A 16,820-nucleotide genomic window follows, 5' to 3' on the forward strand; every position below is an offset into this window, starting at 1 on the left:
CTAAGCTTTTGTAGTTTGAAAAAGATAACTTATAGTTTGACTTGTTAGCTACAAGCCTAGAATGCTGTTTTAAGCATGAAGTAGAAAACATTTTTTCTTATTGGTACAATGGTTGAGGAACTCTATAGCGGGTACAAAGAAAATGTAGCGTAACATATGCAAAACGCACAAATATATATTTTGCACTCGGACAAGTATTTTCTTCATATCATGTAATTAGTCAAATACGACTTTTCATCAAAAATGCTCGCAAGAAATCCTGCAGTGTACTCTGGTATGGTGATATCTTTGTACTTAGCAGGGTTTTCATCAGACAAAAGATCTTTAATCGGTCCATAAACCGTGGAATTTGGAGAAAGACTCGAGCTAAAGAAGCACGCAACTGAAATCCGCGGTCTATCTTTGTTCGGTCGTACCCTATGCTCCACGCTCAAGAACTTATCGTTCGTTATCAGCTGCAAAACAAAATGTCTCAAATTAATTGGTAAAGAATCTGTTTTTTTAGTTAAAAGAATGCATCAACTGGACTTGCCTGCATGAAATCACCAATGTTGACAACAAGAGCTCCAGGTACAGGAGGGACATCGACCCAATAATCTTCATGAAGAACTTGAAGACCACCGATTTGGTCTTGAAGAAGAAGCGTGAGGAAAGAGTTGTCGGTGTGTTTACTTATACCTAAAGTTAGGTCAGGTTGTGGGCAAGGTGGATAGTAATGGCAGAGCATAAACAAACCCTTAAGACAATCAATCCTCTTAAGTGTCTCAGAGTCTAAACCTAAAGCTTCTGAGAGAAGTTGGAAGAGCACAGCTCCTAATTCCATTACATGCTTCGTGTATTCGATCACCGCACTCCTAAAATCATCATATTAAGAATTAAAACACTAGAAAAGGAAATTGTTTACTTGAATTAAAATTGAGATAATAAAATCGTGGAATCATTTGAACTAAGTAAATTTATGTTAAACAATCACATAATGCTAAAAAGTTTTTTTTTTGGTTATATATGAAACCAAATTGTTTAGAAATAGCATAAACACAACAAATAGTATAATACTATTAATCACTATATATAACATGTACCTGCAAGCTAGTGGGATTTCCTCTGGATTCGGAGGATCTGGAGCAATATAACAAGTGAAAGAGTCTCTCCAATTCAAAGGAGAAGAATGATAGAGATCGAAATCATTGTTATAAACAAATCTCTTGTTGTTATCGGTAGGAAGATATTGGTTCTTGACAACTGGATCTTGTTCATGAAACCTTCGAACACTCTCTTTGATCTCTTCAAGAACAGTTAAAGGAACATCATGATTGATCACTTGGAAAAATCCCCAATTCTCAGCTGCGTCTTTGATCTTCGAAATGACAACGTTTCTTGAAGATGTGTTACGATCTCCGAGGTCGATGATTGGGACGGTGAGGTTTAAGCCGGAGATATCAGAAGGTCTGTTGTTTGATAAAATAGAAGAAGGGACATGAAACATGCTAGGAACTTCGGTTATTTCGGCATCGACGAGTCCTTTCACTCCTGTCTTCGTCGAGATAAAAGTCGTGAGATCGTTTAAACGATCGATTTTTTCAGAATTCTCTGTCATGTTTTTTTCTTTTTTTCTTTCTTTCAAGATTCTGTTTTTTGTTGTTGTTCTGAAGACTCAAGAAGAAGAGGAAGATTCAATTTAAGACGGAACTAAAGATAAGTGTCGAAGTTTGTGGTGTCTGTGATTGAGAGCGACGTGTTGTGTTGTGCAAGGAATTCAAAGTATTAAAATTGACTTTTAAGATATTCCGACAGAAACAAAAACAGAATTGATAAGAGGGAGATTCAGTTTAAGACAGAACTAAAGATAAGTGTCCAAGTTTGTGGTGTCTGTGATTGATAGCGACGTGTTGTGTTGTGCAAGGAATTCAAAGTATCAAAATTGAGTGTTGTGCAAGGAATTTAAAGTATTTAAATTGACTTTTAAGAGATTCCGACAGAAACAAAAACAGAATTGAAGACTAGAAGATTGAAAATAAATTAAAAGAAAAAGAACCTTAAAAAGAAAACAATAAAAGTGGAGATGCGGGGTATCGATCCCCGTGCCTCTCGCATGCTAAGCGAGCGCTCTACCATCTGAGCTACATCCCCATGAATTGAACGAGTAGCAATTATATAATATCTAACGCGTTTTGTAAAGTATAGTAGATCAATTTTTCATGTATCTTATATTCTTATTCAGTACCGCCTTTGCCTTGTTGGTTGTACCAAGTAACCAACATTTGTATGGATCTTTAAATACTTAATGATTAAAAGATGTTTAATTATTATTATTTTGTTATATAGCTTAGTGCTCTAAAATGTTCATGAAAACCAACTTGAAAAATATTATGATAGCTAGTTTGTATTCAATTTAATTTGTGTTTGTAAATTATTTTTCATTTTCTTTACTATTAATTTTGTTTTATTTACCATTTTATTTTACGGGACCAAATCCGACTACCTACGAATGTTAGTAAATCCGGTTCCGACAAAATTACACATATATAAACTTTTTTTTTCTGAAATATGGTTCTCATATTTAAACCAAGATTCTCAAGTTAAAAATATTGTCCTAATATTTAATCCAAGATTCCCAAGCTAAAAATATGGTTCTTTTGTCGAAAGTAAAAAAGTACATATTCTTCTCGGAGAAATGAATCGATCGTGTAAAATATAGTTTCTCGTTGGGAGTTAAAATTTAATAAATTTGATAATGTTTTTTTTTCTTTTTTTTGAAATGTTAATAAATAAACCTAAACCAATAGAACCGCAGTTTTTCCTCCTCGCCGAAACGAAGAAGATTCTCCTTCTCTCCGTCAGACAAATCTACGAACAAGCGAGCCTGAGCTTAAGACCAAACTCATAGAGATGGGTTTCTTCTCTTTTCTTGGAAGAGTTCTCTTCGCTTCTCTCTTTATCCTCTCCGCTTGGCAAATGTGAGGCCTTTTTCTTTTTTCTCCATTCTCGATCTGTTCTCGCGTCTCTTCGTGTTCCTTGATTGAGATTTCGGATTGTTTTCCGATGCTTAATAGTGAATTGCTTCGTGCTAGATCTAATCTGGGAATTGAGAAGCTTTATAGGCTCTTTTTGATATCTAGGGTTTCGTGAAATTGGATATTTATCTGAATCTATCACGATTTGATTTTGAGTACTTGTTATGTTTCGATCTAGATTTCTTACTGTTATTGATTTGTATTTTGAGCTTGATTTTAGGTTTTGGTGATCTGGTCACTTTAGATTAATCAAAGTTTGAATATTTATGTATCTTGTGTTATCAATCAATGTATGATGTTGTTTGATCATGGTTGAATCTGGCTTGGGCTTATTACCGCATTTAGGGCACATATAATTGTTCTCTCTTATATTCGTTTATAGATGTCTTTAGCTCTGTTGTTCATATGGTTAGACGTTGAATTGGTTTGGTTATTCCAATGTTTAGTGGTCTAGAGACAAAGCATCATTTACTCTAAATGGAAGATGATCGATAAATGTAAAATAAGATTGTTCTCGTACTATTCGTTAGTCGTTACTAGGATTTTAGTTTGTTTACTTGATAGCTCAAAATATTATCTTCCTCTTTTGACTATATTACTAAATTTTAACAACGCTTATTTGGGGGAATTTGAATAGGTTCAATGATGGTGGTCCTGCAGCTAAAGAATTGGCTCCAAAGCTTGATTTGGTTAAGGCACATTTATCTTCTAGATTAGGAGTAACATTGCCCAAAATAGAGGTAATGACCTGGTTATGATGTTCTTGTCTCTTGTTCGCACTCTTTAAAAGTGTCTTTTTATGACTTGGAGAATGAATTTTTATAGGTGAGACAAGTCGTTGCTACTATTATTGCCCTGAAAGGAGTCGGAGGCTTACTCTTTGTTATCGGAAACACCTTCGGTGCTTATCTTCTGGTTAGGCTTCTTCTTGTTCAACTTACAAATAAGGGATTCAAAAAGCTTGCTATTTGTATGATCTCTTAAAATCTTAATCTTTTTTGTTTCAGGCTTCCTACTTGGTGGTTTTCGGTCCTATTCTCTATGATTTCTACAACTACGGACCTCAGGAACGTCATTTCTCTCTTCTGTTGACAGAGTTCTTGCAGGTTTGTCCAGAAACTTATTATCAATTATCGTAATCTTAAGAAACGCAGCTTTGCACCTTTAAAGTTTCAGCCTTGTAAAGCCAAGAGATCATACTGTTTATCACAATGGACAATATCTCGATAAAAATCTCATGCCTTTTGTTATTGCAGAGCGTTGCACTCTTTGGAGCGTTACTCTTCTTTATCGGAATGAAGAACTCGACACCCGCCAAGAAGAATTTGAAGAAGAGGACACCTAAGCCGAAAGCTGCCTAGTATCAATATTAGTTTTCTTCTGGTTTTGCCATGAGCAAGCAATACCTTGCCTTTTCCTTTTTTCCCGACAAAATCTTTCCTTAGAACTTTTGTTTTCTTTCTGTTTTAGGATTCTTAGATTAGCTCATGATCTTATACTAATACTGTGATTTGATATTGGGGATCTTGAAGTTTTGGTTTGTTGAAACTGGAACCATGCAGCTACAGAACAATGATTTCATGACCTTGGAATCCAAACAGCTAAAACAGAAGTTTATTCAAAAAATGGCTTCACTAACGCCTCATAAGAACCATGTTAAAGATCAAGTCTCTCTCTCGTTAAATTTTAAAAGCTCGGCTATTCCAATTGAGTAGTGTTGATGTCGAAGCTCCACACATAGATTCCATATTCCTTCCACTTAAAGACCTCCAGATGGGATTACAAACATACGGGAACAGAACTCGGTTGGTTCCATGAAAGCAGTGAATCATCAGGTTTTATGTTCGTATTTAACCAACTCGACTTCTATTCCTTTTTGGGCTACTAGAATTGTAAGTTTGAATAGGGTTGGACCAATAATATGAACGAAAATCCACCAATCTGAACTGAAACCTACTTCTTTAATTAAACAAAGTAAATTTGGGATCTTTTACAAAAAATATCGAAAATAACCTATAACATTGTAAGTCCATGCACTGTTATCTCTGTTGTTACTAGAAGGCATGGTCTTGTTTAGTTGTTCATCGGAATGTTGTGAACATATTGGCAGGTGAAGAATATTGCAATGGAGATATTAGATTTCTATGAAAACCATAGACTGTTCACAGAAGAGAGAGTTCACGCCGCCTTCAACAAACTTGCTACAAACCCGTAAAGTTTCGACCAAGGAATCTTTCTCTTCTTGTCTGTGTGATTTGTTCCCCTGAGAAAATATAATGTTTTGCCAGAAGTTTTGGAAATGAGATTACTCTGTTTATTGTACATCAGTTTTGCTCGTCTTGCTTCAACCATGTCTTGCCTATGCTTATACACAGTCAAAGAGGTGCAAAACTAACAAAACGTCAAAAAAAAACTGACAAGATTTGATGGTGTAAACTGTAAATAAAGCTTACAAAACGAACTGTGTTAAATCACAAACGAGAAAGCAAAACATATAATATCCAAATTTTACACAAACACAAAATATCCAAATTTTACAACAAACATAAAATATCCAAATTTTACAAGTTTCGTTTCTCCATTTTGTAAAAGAGTTCTCAAGCATGTTCCATGCATCCACATCAAAAACAAACAACAATATAAGCATTGTTTCTATAATATAGTTCTGAGCCGCACAACATAACGATGCACTGAAAAAGCGAGAGCTCCAAGACTGGAAACATAATCGTTAATACTTGAGAATCTGTATTCTTCATAAGCAATACCAGATATTCTTCGGAAAAACCTGTTGATCAGCAGATGACTCTGTTGAAGCAGCGTCTATATCTCCCAATATAAGAGAATTTGGCTCGCTTCTTGGTCTTTCCTGCATCTTATTTCAAAGATGATCGATGTTAGAACAATGTATAATAGTTGAGACTGTCCACATGACTTTCACACGAATCCAACAACAACAGAAAAAAACAAAGTGAACACTATACAATTTATTTTTTACCTGCTACTGGTCACAGTTGATAAATTGAACATCGGGAATGTGTTGGACTTTGTAGTAATCTTCTCCACCTGGTACCAGTTTCTCCTTCCACTCCCTCTTCATTCCTTCAATCTTCAGTTCCTTTAAGGATGTTATGTACTTGAGTCCATCTGGAAGTTCCTTCAACTTTTTGCAATCATCTATAGTCAAAGTACGAAGACATGGCATCGACCCTTCTTCTACTATCCACTCTTCCAACTCTGATTCTTTAGATATTTCTATAACACATAATTGAGGAAATCCGCCTTTTGAGCACACCATTCTGCTCCCTAGGAATGCCTTACGTGCTAAACGAACCGACTTCAAATGAAGCAACTTTTCTAGAATTGGCATTGGATCCTCTTCCATGCCGCAATAAATTAGAAATAAGTGTACAAGGTGGGGAGGGAATTGATGTTGATCAGGAATCTTTGACATACGTACTGCCAATCCCAACTGTTTTAGATGAATAAAATGATCCAGAACAAACTCTCCCATATAATCAACCATATATGTTTCGAGCGAAAAAAGGAAATTAAGCGTCTCGAGGTTTCGCAATTCGCGGAGAGATGACGATAGAGTTTCAAAATTGCACCTTTCGCTCAAAGATACAGCGAGATACCGGAGCTTAGTCATACGGAGGAGGTCTGTCACACTACTGTGTTGCGTTGAGAAACCATACAAGTACTCCAGGTTCACTAGATCACCCAATTCCAACTTGGTTTTATCATCCATTTTAAGAGGTAGGGAAAGGTACCTCAACTGTATCATCTCTTTCAAAACATTTGGCACGTGAATCGGTTCCTCGGTATCAACACGTAAGTTCAAATAGAGCAGAAGCTTTAGGTTCCGCATAGTAGAAGGTAGATGAGATACCTTAGCCTCGTATAAACTCAAGTATCTCAAGTGGATGAGCCCTCCAATGCTACAAGGTAACTTCCCTCCTTCAAACTTTACCCAAGAAAGATCCAACACCCTGAGCAATGTTAAGTTGTGGAAGACTGAAGCTGATCGTATCCAATAGTCTTCCTCGAATCTCGGAACTATAAGAGATCTCACCTTTGTCTTGTTTTTGTGTCCCAATATATGAAAGGCTTTACCACTATGTATGCTGAGTCTGCGAGATCTACTAGGAGATTGAGCATTGATGGTAGAGGTGCAAGTAGGGTCTATGATAATTTGTAGGAAGTTCTCTTCTTTGGCTTTAGATAAACATACTTCTCTCATCATGTCATGCATTTGACAATATTTAGATTGCCAACTCAAATAGTTGTCGTCTGCAATAACCAAATTTCTCCTCACTAGCTCTTCTAGGTAGTATTCTCCACTATCTTCGATGGTTGATCCATCGTAAATCCCTTCTGCAGCCCAGTAATAGAACAAACTATACGTAGATATCTCGGAATCTTCGGGGAAATGGGCTAGGTTAAGGAAGCAATGCTTTAAATGCGTTGGCAAATCTTCATAACTCAGAGACAATATTCGGTAAACCGAATTGAGACTGTTGTCATCTAACCACGATCCTCCTACTATTTGAGATCCAATATTGTCAAAAACTCTTTTCCACTCAGGAACAGTATGTTTATTAGCTAACAAGCCTCCCAACGCTTTAACAGCTAATGGTAGTCCTCCACAATGTGTGACCATTTCCTTTCCCATGGCTTCCATTTCTTCATCAAGCCTTACTTCTGCACAATATCACAAGCTAATACATTTCAACATGTGAGCTGCCAAATTAAAATAATACACTAGATTCTTGGTCTTAGTATTCTATTTGAACTTTATTACAAGGAATCGTGTAATCACGGGTTAATCAATACATGTTTCTTTCAAATTTAGTTGATTTTATTACGTTAAATTTTAATCAAACCAATCATGAATAAACCATAAAAGTAGATAATTCGATATTTCTAATTTGAATAAACCTATAAAAAATAGGAAGAAAAAAACCAAAACCAATTTTCAAGATTCGTAATTACTGACTTACTGTACTAGGATTAATAGTTAATTTTTTTAATTGTTATCCAATTAAATTAATGTTTAATAATTATATTGTCCTTTTGAACCTTAACAACACTCATTGTTCATGCTAATTAAATTAATTATTTTTTGGTCAAAATCAAGATTACCATTGACTTTTTTTTTTATACATGCCTAAATTAGCATATGGATTACCATACGTTTTTAGTTAGTTGTTCTAATAGTAAGGAAAAAATAGCAATATGTATACAAATATTACTTTTTGGTTAAGGAAAATTAAAATTTATAAAATAATATAAATATATACATGTAAATTAGTATATGTAAATGTATTTTTCTTAAAAGTTAGAGAAACTAAACATTATATAATAAGATATGTACCAGTTTCATCTCTCCTAGGGAATACTATTCTCTCACAGAGCTTCCAACTTTCTTCAGGGTTAAGGATGCTTGCTCTAAAAGTTAAACATGTTGGATCAGCATGTATCCCAACACCTTCATTTCGAGAAGTAAGCAGCATCTTCCAACCTGCAAAAATATTTGTGTTTCTCATGCTAGGGAATAAAAAAGGCAATTATTCTATATATTTCTTTTTTAACAATCACTTTTATGAATTAAGAAGAAAAAGTGCTTCATGTATGTACCATAAGAGCTCACCTCTTTTCCGTGGAAACACTGCTTTTATTACATCCCAGTCTTCTTTTTTCCATACATCATCGAGGACAACTAAATATCTACCGGCCTCTAACAATTGAAAGAGTTTACGCTGAAGTGCATATTCGTCCATCTGTAAAATATCCCCATCATGTGGCTGAAGTTCTTGCAAGATCCTCTGCCAAACATGTTTCTGTGTAAATTGTTGGGAAACACAGACCCATGCGAATCCATCAAAGTGACGCCGGACTAAGTCATGATGAAAGACTTGTCTAGCCAGAGTGGTTTTACCAATACCGCCCATCCCAGCTATAGAAACCACTTGATGAACATCATTCTCCACCAAATGACCAACCAATTCTTTAACACTCTGCTCCACCCCGACAAGATCGCTTTCAGAACTGTCAGGATACGTTTGTCGGATCTCCCTCTGCACCCTTTGTCTTTCCTGAAGAGACAGCGAACGACCACCATCAATGATTTGTTGTATCCCAAAACTCTGCATTTCCCCAATCACTTCAGAGATCCTCTTAGTGATACCCTCGATATCTGAAGCAACCTTGTGGCGATCCGTCAAGAAGCAAGCAAGTCGTCTCACATGCTTCTTGACCCCTTTTCCTTTTCCACTAAGTTTGTTCAGAACATAGGATTCAATTATATCCTCAGCATCAAAAACAAGGTCTTTGACATCTTCCAAGAAATTCCTCACCCTATCACTTCCATGTTTCTTGGCATCTGCATCTTTCAACAACGACTGTAAACTTCTCAGCTGACGCTTTAGTCCATCAAGTTGCCCATCAATTCCCTGCAATCGCTCTGATTCTCGACTCAGGAGATCCCAAAGCTTCTCAAGTCCAAACGACACAAATGCTTCAGCCATAACAACTAGTCGTCGAGAATCATCTACGATGAACCAGTACAAGAACGCCAAGGGTACAGATTCTCTGGAAAAAAATGAGTTAAAAACGTTTACTATATTAAATGAAGAAAGCTATAAGGAAGAAGTTGACTCCAAGTCAACCTTATCTATCTAGCTACCAATCTCTTGGCTGAGGATTCTCTACAATAATGTAATGATTGATCAAATAAAAGATATTTTATCACAATTTATCTACAGTTATCGAACCAAATTGAAGAAGCAGTTTGCTTAGTTGTCAGAACCTTCACGTTCTTGAACTATTGACTCAGTCCTATCATTGCTTATATTCTCCAGCTCATTTACATTGCTGCCTGAACTCTGCAAACAGTCATATAGAGCTCGTTAACACTTCAGAGACTATATTTTCAAGAGAGGAACACAAAACCTTGCACTGTTGAAAACTATTTAGAGGATTGATAAAGCTGTAACCAAATTCTCATCAGGATTCCACGAGCATATATATATATATGTACAGAGTAACAAATATATCATTTTGAGAGAAACACACACGAAGACACCTTAACTCACTGTAAGTCCTCTAATAATAGTTAACACATGCCTAAGTATTACAAAACCACAGAAACTGTCTACTATAGTAAGCAGGGCAGGACAGTAACAGATTGATCAGTTAATAAGCAATATATTATTGTAACATGACCATATACTGATGAATACACACGAATCTAAAGAGAATAAAGGTTTACCGTTTCAGTCGCAGGAGGTAGCCATTGAGAGAGGAGACAGCAACAACAAGCTTATCAAAAGACAAGACCACCACTTCACTGTGTATTATAGAATTCAGTATCAAGACCACAAGGCTTCTTTGCTTGATATCTTGTTCTATCATTAAAGGGTAATTCTCATCAGTAAAAAAGCACTTAGTGAAAGTAATTTCCCAAAAGTCTCTCCTACGCATTTCATCGTACACCTTCGCTGCATTGATCATTAGAGTAACCAAAACCAAAATTGCTCTCTCCCATTTAGTGTGAAAACCAATCTCTCTTCACCAAATTTGCTTCTGAGTGAGGAATTCGATCATTTGACTAAGATCATTGAACCTAACTGAAGTTGGTATAATACACCCGTAAACAAGAAGTTACAAGATGTCCGGAAACGATTCAAGTCCATGGTTTGAAACTTGAAGTAAGAGACCGATCTTTTAAGTCAAATTTATGAAAGATTTAACCTTTAGGATAGAAATGATTGTATTTACTAAAATTATACACAACATTATTAGGCATGGAGCTAGGATTGGCTAGTGATCATTGGTTTATTCAGGATTTGGTACAATAGTATTCCTGAGAAACTCGAGACTATATACTCTATGGTTATAACGGAAAGATTAAAGATCTGTGATGCTAACTTTCTTCCGTCTCCACGCCCAGTAACACACAAAGAGCCCTACTCTTTCTTTTTCCATTCTCTGTAATATACAAACTTTATCCACTAATGTTGATGATGCAAGCAGGGAATCAAAATTGCGTGCAGAACAAAATGCCACACATATCCTTGTCCTTATAACACAACATGGTGTCAAACAACAATCAACTTCTCTATAAACTTACTCTACTTACATCTTCCTCATTCATTCTTTTCCCCCACCCATGCAGAGCTTTGTGGGTGTTCATATTATGGGCGTGTATAACATATTTGATCCCTGCTCATAAACTTTGGGGAGCCATGGACTGCTGTGTCGGTCTTCTGCTGCAAAGTGGCGTTGTGCGAGGGATAGTTCTTCTCCTCAGGGATTGTAGCGTAGGAATATAGTCATAGCTAAAATGGAACTACATAAGGAAGAGCTGTGATATCCGCAGACTCTATTCTGAAAGCTTGGTTCCAGACCTGCAAGGATTCGCCAGAATCTGGAGGATCTGTTCTCGCCTTTTTTAATTTGATACCCGACTGACCAAGTAGCCATTCTTGGTCATCATCAATCTCTGGCAACAGCTCCCTTGTAGGTACATGGAGTATCTGATTGAGATACTTTAGGTCAGGATGAGGCGGCTTTGCGGATGGTTCACCATTTTCCTTGACTTTCACTTTCATTGTTGCAGCCAAAGGGCTTGGTGGACAGACTTTATGCTTTTTTCCAGAGACAGTAAAACCATTAATTCTAACTTCTTTAACTTGTGGCTTGCAAGTTGTTCCTTGCACCTCAGAAGCAGGCATTGGAGGAGTTCGGGGTGCACCTAATGTTATTCCATTTTCCACAGATGGTACACAAGCACTCAGCTTCTGTAACTTGTGTGGCGTGGTTCCATTTTCTGCGAAAGAATTAAAGACTAATGTTACAACAAACAGTTAATAAACTACATTGTTAACATTTCAGACCAAAACCAAGAAATACGGATCTTGCATCATTACTCCAAACCAACAAACTACCACACCACTCAGATACCCATAAATTTAAAAAATCTTTTAAGGTAAGAAAACATATCATGATTGGATGAAACTATTAGATGCTTCTAAGTACCAAACCATATATCATACGATGGTTAATATGGCAACTACACTCCTCATTCACCAGACAGAGAATTGGATCAGAGAATAACTCACCATACAGGAATCCTTATCGGTTTATTTATCTCATCGCACATTTGAAATCAAGAATCGTTAAATATAAAATACGAAGATAAGTATCCACATATATACCAAATCACTACATTACTTTTGAAGTTTTTTATAGAAAAAAATCTCGGAAGAAATTTTATCTTATCTGTTTATTTGTTCTCACCGCACTTTTCAAATCAGGAATCGTTAGTATCAACACAAATACCAAAATCACTACATTAGTTTTGAGTCTCATTATAGAAGAAGATCTTGAAAGCAATTTTATCTTATATATCCTACTTTTTCCACTATACTTTAAAACGGAATCACAACTTTGCGAAACATATCGCTTTCGCTGGTTTCAGTTGCCAGCGATAGGCAAACGAACATAATCATAAACTTAAGATTCTAACAAAGTAAAGTTTTCATAAGCGCCATTGCAGCGGGCTTACGAAAACTTTTAAGAAAACTTCTGGAAGCGGAAAGCGGACCTCCGACGAAATTTCCAAGGCTACGACGGGCCGCGCGCGGGTTATTTGGGCTTTCTCAGTTCAAACCTTTGAGTTACCCGCTCTCTCTTCTTGCTCCAATCAATCTTCAGTCCACAAAATCTGAAATCCACTTTATCTATTTTAGATTATTAGGTTTGCTATCTCTTTGATCCAAGCTTTTATGTATCACAACAAAACCCTAATTCTACAAATTGCTCCAGCGAAGAACTTAGCGAAGGAATTGTGCTTCCAATGGTATAATCTTTTTCTCTTTTTTTCCAGGTTCACTCACCATTTTCATGGCAAAACCAAAATCCAATTCTCATCTCTCGTGGCAGGATTACTTGAAAACTGTTGCCCCCACTCAGATTTTGTCTGAACGAGGAGCTAATCTCGTTGTCATCAACTTAGGTGATTCCTCTCTCTCAATTCGAAATTTCAATTCGAATTAAGGGTTTTAAGCTTTAGGGTTTATGGAATCTGATTGCTGTTGGGTTTAATTTTAGGGTCTGCTAATGTAAGAGTAGGATTGGCTATGGATGAGAAACCTTTCAATGTTCCTAATTGTATTGCAAGATACATTACACAATCTGGGAAACCAACTGTTGTTGATCAGGTTTTGTCCAATTTTTGTTTTGATTTACTTTGTTTTCTTTTGAATGAATTGTAAAGGTGTGTTCTTTGTATATTCTAGATGCTTAACACTGAGGTCACTACTAATCAACATGTTGACCGTGAGAGAGCTTATAATTCTGTAAGTGTTTCACTTTGCTGCTTCTTTCAATTGAATCTACTTCTTGGTGTTGACTGATTTCTTTTACTTGTGTTTGTTTATACTGAAAGGCGGCATCGCTGTTGAAGATACTGTTCCTGGATGAAAGTTCTTCTTCTGGCTCTGCATCTCGCAAGGTAAGTAGAATAGTTTGTTGATGCTAACTGTTTTTGCTTAAATGTTGTTACAGATAGTATGGTTTTGATTTATCAATTTGAGTAATGCGTGAAAACTGATTGTTCTTGTTTTTTTCTTTGCTTACAAACCTCTGAAAGTTTATGCAGATGGGGAGGATCGACGGATACAATCAAGCGAGTACGATAAAGAAAGATTCAGTCTTTACTTGGACTGATGTGTATGAGGATGAGAAAATTTCTCTTGCCTCACCAGCAGGTGTCATTCTAATTCATTATTCTTGTGCTTCAACTTCCCTCCCTGTCGTAGTAGGATTTGTATTTGTTACGTATAGTTGAGTAAAATTTACTGGAATGGTTTTTATTTGGATCCTCCCCAATTTTTATACATGTTTATGCTGGGTTTCAATGTTTATACTTGTTATATATCAATTGTGCAGAAACTTCTCCTGATAAAGGTGATGCTAGTGCATCTGAAGCTGTTCCTGATGTTACTGACTCTAAAGATACTAGTGAGAGTAAACGCAAGTATAGGAAAATGATTTTTGGTGAAGAAGCTTTGAAAATATCGCCAAAAGAGCCATATTGTTTATACCATCCTATTCGGAGAGGTCACTTCAATGTTTCGCCACATTATTCAGCGCAACGGGTATGTATAGCTCCAATATTTCTTCCAACCTGTCTTTGTAGAAGGGATTTTCTGGCTACTGAGTTGATACTTCTTTTTTTTTGTTCAGGTTTGTGAGGACTTAACTGCTATCTTGGACTGGATTTTATTAGAGAAACTTCATATAACTCACAAGGAGAGATTCTCTTTTCATGCTGTTATTGTTGTCCCAGAAACATTTGACACCCGCGGTAAGCTTGTTATGCGTATTCCAGCCCTTTTTCACAGTTCAATCTAAATATATTCTTGATCGATGTGAACTCGTATTCTGATTTTGGCTTCATGATATTATCAGAAATAAAGGAAATGCTAACTATTGTGTTGGGAGAGCTATACTTTAACTCAGCAGTTGTCCACCAAGAAGGTCTATCGGCCGTTTTTGGGAATGGTTTGACAACAGCTTGTATTGTGAATATAGGAGCCCAGACAAGTACAGTAGTTTGTGTCGAGGTATTATCAGAATACGAGAAATTATCATTTTGTTATTATAACTGTTTTATATATGTTCATTTGATTTGGTTTGCAGGATGGGGTCTCATTGCCAAATACTGAAAAGATTTTACCTTTTGGAGGAGAGGTAAGTATATATGTATCATTTCTCTGTTTTCATATTCTCTTGAGCTACATTGCATACTGAAAGTTCTATATCTACATATAAATTTTCAGGATATATGTAGATGCCTTCTATGGATTCAGAGGCATTACCAAAAGTGGCCACAAATCAACACAGATGTTTTGGCAAAGCCAATCGATATGCTGATGCTTAATCAACTTAAGGAGTCATTTTGTGAAATTAGAGTTAGTTGGATTGTGGTCGTCGTTTTATTCTTTTGATAAGGAATATTGAAACTCATATATTTTTTCCATTCACAGGCAGGAGAACTTGAAACTGTTGCAACGGTTCATTCTTATGAGGAAGGCATGCCAGCTGTGCCTCACAAGACAAATCTCACCTCCCTTAACGTAAACAAAAGACAAGATCAAGCCATTTTGCTGTCAATGCTCACCTATGATTTTAGTCTTGAAAATCTTTTGTTTGGTTATGTCAGGTTCCACCAATGGGTCTGTTTTATCCTAACCTTTTGGTCCCTGAAATATTTCCCCAGCCACCACGTCAATGGTCAGAGTTAAACCTTCTTATATTCTTCTCTTTGGTTTAGTTGTCGACCGAGAGATACTCATTTGAAACCTATTGTTTAGGTTTCAAGACTACGAGAATATGTTGGAAGACACTTGGAACATGGACTTTGGAGGTGGTGGTAACATGGGATTACCAATGTGGGATAGTTTTGCATTTTCGCCTTCAAAACCAAAGAAAGAAGAGAAGATTGGTCTCGCTGAAGCCATTACAAGCAGCATTCTCTCTGCTGGTATATGTTGTGATGCACCCTCCTGCATTATATAAAAATCAACACCTAACAAAAACGTTATCCTTTTCTTCTTCCTTTGCTTGTAGGACGCATAGACCTTAGACGGAAGCTTTTCTCCAGCATTCAATTGGTAGATCCTGAAAACCTTTTTTTTTACACACTCAAGTTTTCGCCATGTACTTCCTTAAAATCATGTGCTACCATGTAACTCTTCATACATGAATGTGTTACCTTGGAACTCTCTCTCTCTTTTGGCTTCTCAGATTGGTGGTGCTGGTTTGACGAAAGGTCTTGTAGCGGCAGTGGAAGAAAGGTTTGCTCGTTTCCTTTACCAAACATTTCGTTTTCTAACATCCAGAAGGCACATCCAACTAAACAGAGTATTTTGTTCAACTAATGTTTATGTCCCTCTCTCCTTTGCGTTTCAGAGTTCTTCACGCGATACCTCCAACTGAAGCCATTGATACAGTGCAGGTTCTGCCATCAAGAACGGAGCCACAATTCGTAACTTGGAAAGGAGGAGCGGTACGTTTGCATTTGTTTGCATCTTTTATTTTCTTACCACTCTTGATTTTGTGTATTTATGTACTGAAATTTGAGACAGATATTGGGAATTCTGGACTTTGGGAGGGAGGCTTGGATTGAGAGACATCAATGGATGGTAAATGGGGTTAATAAAGGTGGTCTAAAGAAGTACAAAGACTCTTATCACCTTCAAGGTCAAGCAATGTACTTCATCAACCCCTAGTTTCTGTCTATATCTTAAGCTTTCTCTGTTTCTTATCAGAATACTTTTACTTGTCATAACTCAAAACCAAAAACAAAAATTCTCAGAGTAAATGTTATTTTGCTAAGATATTCTCAGAGTTTGGATTGATTCGAGGCATATAAGAATTTAACTGATTTGGTCATCTTTAAGATCATAACTATTAATAAGGAATCCAAAAGTTATTTAAGGTTTTGTTAGAAAAGCAAGATAGGCATCATGAGTTAGTATATATATATATATATATATATATAATATAGAACTTTTTGATTTTTTTTAATCAAACTATATTATATATATATATGTCTTAGTTCCTAATAAAATGTAAACTTCAATAGAATTTTTGAAATATAAAGTTTTAAACCTGTAATTGTTTGCACTTATTAGATGTATATTACTATTTATACCAATATATAACAGATTTTAATAACTAAACAATTATAATTTTTTAACAAAAACAAACGTAATAGGTTACTGAAATTTACTTTAT

General features: G+C 36.1%; 6 protein-coding genes and 1 non-coding gene across 15 annotated transcripts; 2 read left to right on the top strand and 5 right to left on the bottom strand.

Annotated features, from left to right (window-relative positions):
* Positions 1-6: 6 nt before the first annotated feature.
* On the bottom strand, positions 7-1,863 carry AT5G43450 (2-oxoglutarate (2OG) and Fe(II)-dependent oxygenase superfamily protein). 2 transcript variants are annotated; one of them, NM_123711.4, is made up of 3 exons: positions 1,083-1,863; positions 533-854; positions 7-455 (listed from the first exon to the last, which is right to left on the bottom strand). In NM_123711.4, exons 1-3 carry the CDS (start codon positions 1,595-1,597, stop codon positions 204-206), a joined length of 1,089 nt encoding a protein of 362 aa, NP_199158.1. In that variant the 5' UTR covers positions 1,598-1,863; the 3' UTR covers positions 7-203. The 2 variants fall into 2 exon arrangements, with proteins under 2 accessions (NP_199158.1, NP_001332514.1); NM_001344483.1 differs by having other exon boundaries at positions 8-854; positions 1,083-1,683.
* Positions 1,864-2,057: 194 nt separating this feature from the next.
* Positions 2,058-2,130, bottom strand: AT5G43455. Its single transcript has one exon. It is a non-coding gene; the product is annotated as a tRNA-Ala (tRNA).
* Positions 2,131-2,755: 625 nt separating this feature from the next.
* Positions 2,756-5,399, top strand: AT5G43460 (HR-like lesion-inducing protein-like protein). Of its 2 annotated transcripts, NM_001344484.1 has the most exons (6): positions 2,756-2,957; positions 3,652-3,754; positions 3,840-3,929; positions 4,022-4,120; positions 4,271-4,856; positions 5,125-5,399. In NM_001344484.1, the coding sequence occupies exons 1-5, from the start codon at positions 2,890-2,892 to the stop codon at positions 4,373-4,375; spliced, it is 465 nt and encodes a 154-aa protein (NP_001318735.1). In that variant the 5' UTR covers positions 2,756-2,889; the 3' UTR covers positions 4,376-4,856; positions 5,125-5,399. The 2 variants fall into 2 exon arrangements, with proteins under 2 accessions (NP_001318735.1, NP_199159.1); NM_123712.4 differs by lacking the exon at positions 5,125-5,399 and having other exon boundaries at positions 4,271-4,960.
* A 30-nt stretch (positions 5,400-5,429) lies between these two features.
* Positions 5,430-10,331, bottom strand: RPP8 (Disease resistance protein (CC-NBS-LRR class) family). 4 transcript variants are annotated; one of them, NM_123713.4, is made up of 6 exons: positions 10,285-10,331; positions 9,823-9,898; positions 8,665-9,605; positions 8,389-8,535; positions 6,010-7,715; positions 5,430-5,880 (listed from the first exon to the last, which is right to left on the bottom strand). In NM_123713.4, the coding sequence occupies exons 3-5, from the start codon at positions 9,539-9,541 to the stop codon at positions 6,013-6,015; spliced, it is 2,727 nt and encodes a 908-aa protein (NP_199160.1). In that variant the 5' UTR covers positions 9,542-9,605; positions 9,823-9,898; positions 10,285-10,331; the 3' UTR covers positions 5,430-5,880; positions 6,010-6,012. The 4 variants fall into 4 exon arrangements, with proteins under 4 accessions (NP_199160.1, NP_001318736.1, NP_851124.1 ...); NM_180793.1 differs by having other exon boundaries at positions 5,494-5,886; NM_001344486.1 differs by lacking the exon at positions 10,285-10,331 and having other exon boundaries at positions 5,494-5,886; positions 9,823-10,260.
* AT5G43480 (uncharacterized protein) lies at positions 10,281-10,526 on the bottom strand (the record flags this gene model as incomplete). Its single annotated transcript, NM_123714.1, has 1 exon — positions 10,281-10,526. One exon carries the CDS (start codon positions 10,524-10,526, stop codon positions 10,281-10,283), a length of 246 nt encoding a protein of 81 aa, NP_199161.1.
* Positions 10,527-10,976: 450 nt separating this feature from the next.
* Positions 10,977-12,195, bottom strand: AT5G43490 (myb-like protein X). Its single transcript, NM_123715.3, has 3 exons — positions 12,137-12,195; positions 11,979-12,042; positions 10,977-11,844 (listed from the first exon to the last, which is right to left on the bottom strand). Exons 1-3 carry the CDS (start codon positions 12,137-12,139, stop codon positions 11,354-11,356), a joined length of 558 nt encoding a protein of 185 aa, NP_199162.2. The 5' UTR covers positions 12,140-12,195; the 3' UTR covers positions 10,977-11,353.
* A 177-nt stretch (positions 12,196-12,372) lies between these two features.
* Positions 12,373-16,502, top strand: ARP9 (actin-related protein 9). 4 transcript variants are annotated; one of them, NM_203147.2, is made up of 18 exons: positions 12,373-12,876; positions 12,960-13,032; positions 13,128-13,237; positions 13,316-13,375; positions 13,465-13,530; positions 13,678-13,786; positions 13,968-14,176; positions 14,265-14,385; positions 14,490-14,644; positions 14,721-14,771; positions 14,861-14,992; positions 15,068-15,157; positions 15,244-15,314; positions 15,395-15,564; positions 15,651-15,694; positions 15,828-15,877; positions 15,993-16,089; positions 16,169-16,497. In NM_203147.2, the coding sequence occupies exons 1-18, from the start codon at positions 12,874-12,876 to the stop codon at positions 16,310-16,312; spliced, it is 1,755 nt and encodes a 584-aa protein (NP_974876.1). In that variant the 5' UTR covers positions 12,373-12,873; the 3' UTR covers positions 16,313-16,497. The 4 variants fall into 4 exon arrangements, with proteins under 4 accessions (NP_974876.1, NP_199163.1, NP_001331886.1 ...); NM_123716.3 differs by having other exon boundaries at positions 12,373-12,774; positions 12,904-13,032; NM_001344487.1 differs by having other exon boundaries at positions 15,651-15,877.
* The last annotated feature ends 318 nt before the right edge of the window (positions 16,503-16,820 follow it).

Source organism: Arabidopsis thaliana, chromosome 5 (assembly GCF_000001735.4).
Source record: "Arabidopsis thaliana chromosome 5, partial sequence".
Taxonomy (NCBI): Eukaryota; Viridiplantae; Streptophyta; class Magnoliopsida; order Brassicales; family Brassicaceae; genus Arabidopsis; species Arabidopsis thaliana.